We start from the raw sequence: 9775 nt of genomic DNA on the forward strand, positions 1-9775 counted from the left end.
ATTTTCCACAGGGATGAGAAAACCATATCATGTAAGTGCAAACACATTACAAAGCACACACACACACATATACACCTGAAATGTGGTACACACATCAGTCCTGGCTACCGTGACACAGGCTTGACCCCCGGTGTGGCCTGGGGACCCCATAGCCCCCTATAGCCCATGTCATTGGCCTGGAGACCCCATCTCATTGAGCCTTGTGCCTGGCATGTAGTTACACACTAATGCACCAAATGCAGAGGCATGTGGGGCTCCCCAAGACAAAGGTTATGAGTTATGATATCCATATGCTCAAAGTTTAAACTGCACAAAATATTTTGGAAATTGAGCAGTAATTTGTGAATGTATTCCACACACACACAAACAAATTCTTCTAATGTTTGAAATGCATAACTTATAGCCCACTCATGTAAAGTAAATGTACAGTTCTTTCTCCAACATCACAAGTCATATGAATTGCACCAATTACAGTTTAAAGTTTAAAATCACCAATATTCCTCATATGTCATCAGATGTTGCCATGGCTATGTAATCAATGCAGTGGATAGTATTGCATCACAAAACCCACTCATGAGGTTTAGACTGCACAAAATATTTTAGACATTGCGCATTATGACTTATGTCTGCTTATAGCAGTATTCCATACACAAAAAAGTGATGCTTCTAATGTTAACAAACTCATGAACTTTACCAGACAGATCTAAAGTAACCATGCATGCAACGCTAGATAATATCACATGCGTAAAGAATTTGGCCTCCGTGATGCAAGCATGTTGAACCATCTAAACTCTTGATATAGTAGTACTATAGCACAAGAGAAGTGTGGCGATTCATCAAATGATCACTAGACTATTTGCACATTGCCATATGAATGTGGAAACTGTCTCCAAGTTAGTGCCACTATCTGGAAACAGGAAGATAGTTCTGCCAATGTCTAAAACTCTGAGTTTACACACAACAGATGTGGTTGCATAATTTGAACACGATACATCACGGAGCAAGAGCCCTCCCGAGTCACGGCTATAATTACTATGTTACAATCATGAATGCATTAGATATTGTTTTTGTTATTGAGAGGCTAAACCTTCGATAAGATTTGTAAGTGTTATAGACACTAAACCTTCGATGAGATTTGTAAGTAACTTTGCATAAGAGCTTCTGCTAAATCCCGTTCCTTTGAAGTTAAGCCTGAATGAATGAGAGTCAGCCAGAGGGGTCATGGTGAGTTCGATTTCTTTATTGAGAGTGAAAGAACCGTTAAAAGCTCCATCTGCGGTGGACCATGGCTTCCAGCAGCCATCTTGTACCAAATAGACTTGTTTACAAAAGGCAGGAGGAAAAGACAACACGTGTGGCCTGAGAGTCCAACCTCTGCAGCCCTGCCGGACTACAGCCCTGTCCAGAGAACGGATGCACTTTCTCCAGTGTGCCGCGCTGATGCGGGACACTTGCAGTCATAACAAGAGGCGCACAGCACAGACACACACACATACACACACACAGAAAGGGCTCCTCCAGTGAAATCCATTCAAACTTAAGGAAAAAGGCACCATCTGAAATAGTAAACAGGAGCCTTGGGAGGCAGCTCTACAGTCCAAACTGTTTTTACAAAAAAGGAAAAGAGAAGGCAAAATAAAAAAAAAACTTTTCAATACAAAAATGGTCCAAATATGAACATATAAATTGTGAGATTTCACCAAAACAGCTCCGTGTATGCGTATTACAGTGTCTGCAAATATGCATGAAGATATGGACGCCAATCAAAAAGAGCCAGTATTCACATGAAAATCATGACATCTGTCTGAATCTACGCTCCACATCCAAAAGATTTGAGAGCCCATACAGGAAAAAGGCACTTTGAACGGAGATGTTTTTCGGAGTCCCTTTGTGCACTGAGAAAGACAGAAAAACAAACTTAATTGATATTGTTGTTGATATGAGTGTAAAGTAGTATTTATTGTTACACCAGGTTCTATTGCTCGTAGCTTGACTATTCTCTCCCTTGTACGTCGCTTTGGACAAAAGCGTCTGCTAAATGACTAAATGTAAATGACTAAATGTAAATGTAAATGACTAAATGTAAATGTAGATGTAAATGTAAATGTAAATGTCTTCATTTGGAGGCTGGGGTATGACTCACCACATTATGTTTAGCTCTCAATAGCCACTTCTGGTGTTACGTGTCCATTCAGAGCCTCCACTACCTGAGGACGGAAAGAAGAGGTTTAACGTTACTAGAGGCTAATCATATTTGGAAAATGAAAGTCTGAGGAAACTTTATTTTTAATTTTTTTTTATAAATGTCGACAAAATATAAAATAAATTACCATTTTTGTTTCAATCTCCACTTCAGTCACAATTTCCTCTTTAACCTGAAATTAAATGATGTGGAATTTGAGACGGGTTTAACACACAAAAGAGGAAGATTCAAATAGCGAGACAAATGATTGGAGATCAATTGAAAAGACGGGGGGCCATGAATAAATGAAATCAGACCAAATCTGTGCTTATGGTAAATTCATTTTGAACTTTTTAGTGTGTCAAACGAGTAATTCACCTTGATGACTTCGTTGGTTGACAGAGGGGTGGGTTCAGCGATGGGCTCCACCTCCACCTCCACCTCTGGCAGGACCAGGGTCTCAGCAATGATGGCAACTGGAGCCTAGAGAGGGCGGAGAAACAGGACTCAGAAACGCCATTCAGAGTATCTACACATATATACGCACGTATGCGACATACTCGTGAAATCTGAACTTACAGGCTCCTCAGCAGGTACAGACATGGCCGCCTCCACAGCAACCGCAGATTCGGTCACAACAAAGTCCTCAGCCATGGTGTCAGGGGTCACGGGTTCAGCCGCGGCAACCTCAGGCTCGACGACAGGGGCAACAGGGGCAGCCTCAGCCTGAAAACAGGACAATGAAAAGGCATTTTAACAACCAATCTGCAAGTCCGGTTCAACCCACCAATACATCAATACATACATTTCATTTACATTAAAAATAAGTAAGTAAAATCCTCGCCAGCGATACATGAAGTTGACCCACTGGGACATGAAGATATGTTAAAGTTATGTAGCTGAAAATGTGAACTGCAAGGGTTTAAACTGAAGACTGTAGCAGGAGTATTCTTACAACAACAGAATGCTTTCGTTCAGTAAAGTTCATTTACACGGCACTCATTCTGCCACATAACCATGTGTACCAGAACCATATAAAGTTCTTGTGACTTAAAAAAAAACACGCCGACTTCACCCTTGTTAAACTTCAATTATGTAATATATGTATCGGCATATTACTAAATATGATGGAAGATGGTAGGTCATACCGCAACAGCCTCCTCAATCTGGGCTGGAACATCTGGGCACACCTCTGGCTCTGGCTCTGGAGCAGCAGGAGTCACCTACAGGGTACGAGAGATTGAAGTCAGCTAAACATGCAACATGGTGCGAGTGGAACCCACATATACAGCTTAGTAAACCCCGCACACACCAACAGCTGCAAGCCCCAAGAGACCTTCGGTCGAAGTTGAAGAAAGGTGTGCATAGGGCCAGGAGAGAGAGAGAGAGAGAGAGAGATATTTTGCACTCTGCAGCACAAAGAGATAAACCTTTAACCACAAAGAGTTTTTAGTTCAGTGCCTGCATACAAAAGAAACGCCCCTAAAAAGGTGGAGGCGCAGCAGCCAATCAAACACAGGAGAGGGGAGGCGTCATTGCTGTGCTGAAGAGGGAAGCGTAAGCAGTGAAGTGAAGTGAAGCAAGGCAGCGGAAGAGGTGCACTGTTAAGAGTTGAAGGAGGTGCCCTGTTAAGAGTTGAAGGATGTGCCCTGTTAAGAGTTGAAGGAGGTGCCCTGTTAAGAGTTGAAGGATTCTGGAGAGATAAAAGAGGCTTAGTAACCTCAGGAACCTGCTCAGCTTCCACGGTCTCTGCGGGGGCCACCACCACCTCCACCACCTCCACCACCTCTGGTTCTTCACTCACAGTCTTCACCATGGCTTCTTCGACCTCAGGTTGTGCAATCACAGCTTCATCTGCGTCTTCAGGCGACTCTTGCTCAGGCATGGCCACAGCCTCGGGTTCCACCACCTCGGCGTCAGCCGAAACTGGTTCGACTGCATTTTCTGAAAGGGTTTGGGCTTCATCTGCAGGCTCAGGTGCAGGCTCAGCTAACACGTCAACGGGCTCCGATACGGACTTTTGTTCTTCTTCAACACTGGGTTCAGGTACGATCTCTTCTGGTGCTTCGACAGCGGGCGCCCATGCCACACCGTCCACTTCTGATGTCTGTGACCACATTTTACAAATGCCAATACATTTACTCAACATGCCAAAAAAAAAACACCAGTTTGTTTTACCCACATACACATCATTCTGTTAATATTCTTCTTTTACCCTCATAACCATTACTTAGTGTAATTTGTATAAAGCGTCCCAAACCATATGCTTCATACACTTTGCGTATTTCATTCAAATGACTATTGAACTACTGGATTTCAGAGAAACAACTTGCAATCAGTCAAAGCTGATGCATGGTATGGCAGTTGAATGCATGCAATGACTGCAAAAGGAAATGTACAAAAGCATTGCAATACTCAATCAAACTCTTTAATGGTCTGCTCAACCATTTGGTTTAGTACGCCTTGTTTTGTTGAATTCCGAGTAAATAACTTGTAACCTGGGGGGAGCACTGTGGCGCACTGTGGCGCAAGCAGTAGTCCCGACCACATTTGGGCTTTACGCCCATGGAAGACACGGGTTCGAATCCAGCCCGATGTCTTTTCTCCTGCCCACCTCTTCTCCCTCTCATTTCCTGTCCCACTCTTCACTGAATTATCAATTAAAGGCATAAAAGCCCAAAAATAATAATAATAATAATAACTTGTAACCCACCTGCGCCAATGGTTTAAAGTGTGATGTATTAATATATATATTTCCCCCTTGGCGTGACTATTAAAGGGTTAAGACACACAGCCCAGTGATTAATATTAACAGTGTAGTACTCTGCAGGTAAGCTTTTCTGCTGGTCATTAAGATAAGCACAAACCTCGATGGTCTCCTGGACAACTGCGTCTTCACAAACCTCGATGGTTTCCTGGACAACTGCGTCTTCGCTGGGGGCAGCTTGTGTCTCGCCCTAGAAAGAGAAAGCGAGAGGTAAGGTCACACTACATTAAACTCATTAAAGGTGGTAGGTGCTCTAGCCTGAACTCATAGTGGGGATTATGGTTAGGCATTGGCATGGATGTGGTTCAATATTTGGCCATTAATCCATCTCATACAAGAGGTGGAGGTCGTGCAGTTTCTGCGTTTCATGGAAAGACTAAGAGCACATGTGCATTCACTGGATGTAAGTGAGAACCTGGTTGTGTGTGCATATATGCTAAGTGATATGGGGATATAGGGGGTTGAAGGCTACACAACATGTTGAAATATTACAGCCAATTGCATCACACACAAAAACACACTACACAGAGATACCACCCATGTACAATAATCATATATAAATGCATGCAGCTCATGTCACAGTATACATTACATCCTGAATTTTGTGAAAGATAAGAAAAAAAACATTTTTAAATAAAACAGTAAAAATCAACAAAAACTCAAATCTAGAGTCTTTGTTTCTCCCCACGCACAGTAGGCATCAGTGTAGGGAGCCATTATGGAACAAAATGTTCGACTCTTCTCTTCTCTTCTCTCCCTGCCACCCCTCCCCCTGCCTCTCACAGCCTCTCACTGCCTCCACTCCACTCCACTCCTGTGCTGTGAGCTCACGGAACATAATGTGCCCTGCGCAGCCAGGCGCACTCACAGCATGCAACCACTCGCATAAAGACACACACACACACACACACACACACACACACAAAACACACAGAGCCATCTCTGGTCAGTTACCAGCTCCCTTGGGTTATGGTACTGGTCAGTGTACATTTAGGCATGCATTGCCTCGCACACACACACACACACACACACACACACACACACACACACACACACACACACACACACCCACACACACACACACACACACACACTGTGTCCACACAAGCCCAGCATCCACAGATGGGCAGGCAGTTCAGCACAAGCCATGTTAGGAAGACTGGAAGCCCCTATAGAAGCTCCTATAGGATCCTACACGTGCAAGACCAGAGCAACAAATCACCCACAAACCCCTGCTTTCTACAGCCACTCCCCCCTCTCCTACACACACACACACACACACACACACATACAGATCAATTACACAAACCATGCAGCTTTGTGTGGGAGCTCTTTCAGCACACACACACACACACACACACACACACACACACACACTTCCCCTCCCCCATATAGCAGTCAGTCAGTCACTAGACAAACACTCACACTCTCTTAGCTAGGGCCCCACAGGCAAACGAAGGGGTGGGGGTGGAGTGAGAGAGAGAGAGTCCAAGACAGAACAGAAGGGAACAGAACGTTCTGTCTCCCATAGACACACTTCCCTTAAGGACTGGACCACACCCCTCTTGGGGGGGGGGGGGGGGGGGGGGGGGGGGGGGGGGGGGCTCACCTGGGTTACCAACGTGGTCTCCTGTAGGTCAGCCCTCTGCCAAGACGGCCATTGAATGTGCCATTTTTAAATGGAGCACTGATCAAACCCTACATCCAACCACCCCTCACACCTATTCTCTGTGTGTGTGTGTGTGTGTGTGTGTGTGTGTGTGTGTGTGTGTGTGTGTGTGTGTGTGTGTGTGTGTGTGTGTGTGTGTGTGTGTGTGTGTGTGTGTGGACTAATGTGTTGCATGCCTTAACTGACTAAACTCAGACGCGCACAAGGAGCATGGAGAAGAGTTATTCTGAGACGCATGTAGTCGCACATGTTCACACATGTTCGTCCCAGAGGACAGGCGTGTCTACAACAGCCGCCATATGTGGTCATGTGTGTTCAGTGGGAACGGGGCATGAGGTGTGTTCAGTGGGAACGGGGCATGAGGTGCACTAGACCCACAGAAAGCTGAAAGCTTTCACCTGCTAGTTGATGCACAGGGTAGGCCTCCATGTTGTGACCGGAAGCACACGTGAACACACTCACCTCTGGTGCAGGGGCTGGGATAATGGGGTCTTCCAACGCGACTGAAAGGACATCTGCTGGCAACCCTGCCGGGCATTTAACGGGCTTCCACTCTTCCTCTGCGAACAACTCTTCCTCTGCGACCGACACTTCCTCTACGACCGACACTTCCTCTGCGACATGAACTGCTTCTGCTGCCTTCACCACTTCAGGTTCTGGAACCGGTTCTGGTTCAGTCTCGACTGGTTCTGCTGCCGCCACCACTTCAGGTTCCGGAACCGGTTCTGGTTCAGCCTCGACTGGTTCTGGTACCACTTCTGGTTCCGACACCACTTCTGGTTCTGGCACCACTTCTGGTTCCGATTCTTTGACTGCTTCTGGTTCCACGACTGCTTCTGGTTCCGCGACTGCTTCTGGTTCTTTGAGCAGTTCTTCCGGCTCTACTGGGGCGAGTTCTGGGATTGTAGCGGGCTCTGGCTCTGGCTCAGGCGCAGGTGCTTCCACTGGGGAAACCTCTGAGACCTCTGGGACTTCTACTACAGGAGCCGCCTCAATAGGAACCTCTGGGACAAGCTCTGGGACAAGCTCTGGGAGCGTAGGAGCGACGGTTGGGGGTTCAACTGGGGGGCATGCAGACACCTCTGGAATTTGGGGGACAATAACTGGGGCGGGGGCTTTGGGCTGCTTTGGTTTGAAGGTAGCAACGGGGGGTTTGGGCGCCTTGACGGGTTTGGCAACAACGGGGACGGCGCCCGGGGCAGAGACTGCCCTGAGCGCAGGAGTTCCTTTAGCTGCGGCGGCATACTGTTCCTCTAGTGCCCGCCTCTGCAACTGCTGCTCAGAGAAAGAGACACAGTAAGAGGCAGAGAGAGTGAGTGGTTAGCCTCCGTTGGGAACATGTAGTTTTTTGCAGGGGAGGACAGTGAGGTCTGACTGTCTAAGCTGTGAGGATAAGGGGCAGTGAGCCGTGTGTGTGTGTGTGTGTCTGTGTCTGTGTGTGTGTGTGTGTGTGTGTGTGTGTGTGTGTGTGTGTGTGTGTGTGTGTGTTCAGAGGCAGTGAGGTGTGCACCAGCAGTGCCCCATGCTCCGGATAAGTGTTCTGACAGGCTAAGCGCCATAGAATGCAGCTATAATCACATTATAATCGCCCCATAGTCTCATTAAAGACTCATTATCATCACATTACAATCAGCCATCTCGCTCTACTGAACATCACTGGGGCCGGGCAGCCAACAGCACACGGGGGCTTGTGCTGTTGACACTCTGTGTGTGTGTGTGTGTGTGTGTGTGTGTGTGTGTGTGTGTGTGTGTGTGTGTGTGTGTGTGTGTGTGCGTGTGTGTGTGTGTGTGTGCGTGTTAGAACTTAAGCCTGGCTGATGAGAAAGCCAACATCAGCAAAGAGCTGAGCCCTCCATGACACACACACACACACACCTTCATTAGTCAGTATTAATGGGTGATGTTGCCAGGAGGGAGAGACGCCACATGGGGGTGCTCAGCCCAAAATAAGCGCTTTAAGCATACTGGCCAGTTCATCCTACAAGAGCACAGGGGTGGAAGTATGAAAGGCATTTCTCTGGATAAGATATGAACGGATCACACTGACACAGGGACACATACACACAAGCAGGCTTCCCATTTTGAGGTCTTATAAAATGAAGCTAAGTGTTAGTAATAGCCCTCATGCATGCACAAACACTGAAAAGCCATATTTAGAAGGTGAAGGCAGACACACACACACACACACACACACACACACACACAGGAGACATAACTCCACCGATGTAATTTGCTGAGACTGCCTGGTTCCAGAGGAATGTGAACGCCCCCCGCTCAATACACTCACACATAGGGCAAGAGCCAAGATAAACACGGTGATGTTGGCGGGCACGCGCACGGCACAGGGAATCAGAGTGCGTGTGCGTCGGAGATACCAGAGATGGCACCCAATAACTAAAGATTACGTATGTTTGTTTTTCACGACGTTAAAATGCAATGCAATTGCGCTCACTTAGGAAGGAGTTTACACCTTCCACTTCCTGAGCATGTGTATTCTGTTTTTGCAAGAATTTTGTAATCTAGCAATCGAACACTCCCCCCCCCCCCCCCCCCCCCCCCGCCCCCCCGCACCCCCCAAATACGCACACACACGGAGACACAGCTTGAACATCGTGTTCAAAATCTTTTCGCTCAGTCTGTTTTATAAAGCGGAGTGAACGTAATAGAAGAAAATTGATTATTTAAAAAAATCTCGTTTGCAAATAGCAGCAAAGATGGAAGGAACATCTTGTGCCAAAAAGACGCGCGGGGTTACAAGCGTTCCAGTGGCCCTTTGTTTGATGCCTCGAGAACGTGGACGCGCTCAGGAGCACACCCCCTCCACGCACTATCAAATGTGCGATTCAATTTTTATCAATATGAAGGAGTTCATATTTTTCATATTTAACAAAATATTTTCCTCCCATTAAATATCCGCTACATTGCACATTAAGTAACGACAAGAGTAACGACTTGAAAAACTTTTAAGTGTAAAACGGCATGATTAATTAGTTGCGCTGCGTCTTGCGCTGCGTCTTGCGCCGCTCATTTCGCAAGATAAAACAACTCACCTGCGAAAGTTCGGTAAACTCCAAATTCGTGTAGCTATAATAGACCACCTACTTCTCCCCGAAACAAGACGAAGCACACATTTTTTTTTCACTTACCACTCTCCTCA

At 46.4% G+C, this 9775-nt stretch overlaps 1 protein-coding gene across 4 annotated transcripts in view; it reads right to left on the reverse strand.

Moving 5' to 3' along the window:
• Nucleotides 1-1219: 1219 nt before the first annotated feature.
• The window catches only part of LOC105894389 (calphotin-like), an 8734-nt gene continuing 178 nt past the window's right edge, over nt 1220-9775 (reverse strand). Inside the window, exons 1-11 of one of the 4 annotated variants that reach the window (XM_031570993.2) lie at nt 9765-9775; nt 7308-7893; nt 7081-7277; nt 5050-5139; nt 3903-4289; nt 3331-3405; nt 2762-2908; nt 2561-2665; nt 2331-2375; nt 2144-2207; nt 1220-1895 (exon numbers count right to left, since the gene is read on the reverse strand). The exon at nt 9765-9775 is cut by the window's right edge and continues 176 nt beyond it. In XM_031570993.2, coding sequence (XP_031426853.1) covers nt 2154-2207; nt 2331-2375; nt 2561-2665; nt 2762-2908; nt 3331-3405; nt 3903-4289; nt 5050-5139; nt 7081-7277; nt 7308-7893; nt 9765-9775 — 1697 coding nt within the window. In that variant the 3' untranslated portion in view covers nt 1220-1895; nt 2144-2153. Of the gene's footprint in view, nt 1896-2143; nt 2208-2330; nt 2376-2560; nt 2666-2761; nt 2909-3330; nt 3406-3902; nt 4290-5049; nt 5140-7080; nt 7894-9764 lie in introns of all 4 variants that reach the window. The other 3 variants (XM_031570995.2, XM_031570992.2, XM_031570996.2) reach the window with 3 other exon arrangements.

This window comes from Clupea harengus, chromosome 7 (genome assembly GCF_900700415.2).
Source record: "Clupea harengus chromosome 7, Ch_v2.0.2, whole genome shotgun sequence".
NCBI classification, from domain to species: domain Eukaryota; kingdom Metazoa; phylum Chordata; class Actinopteri; order Clupeiformes; family Clupeidae; genus Clupea; species Clupea harengus.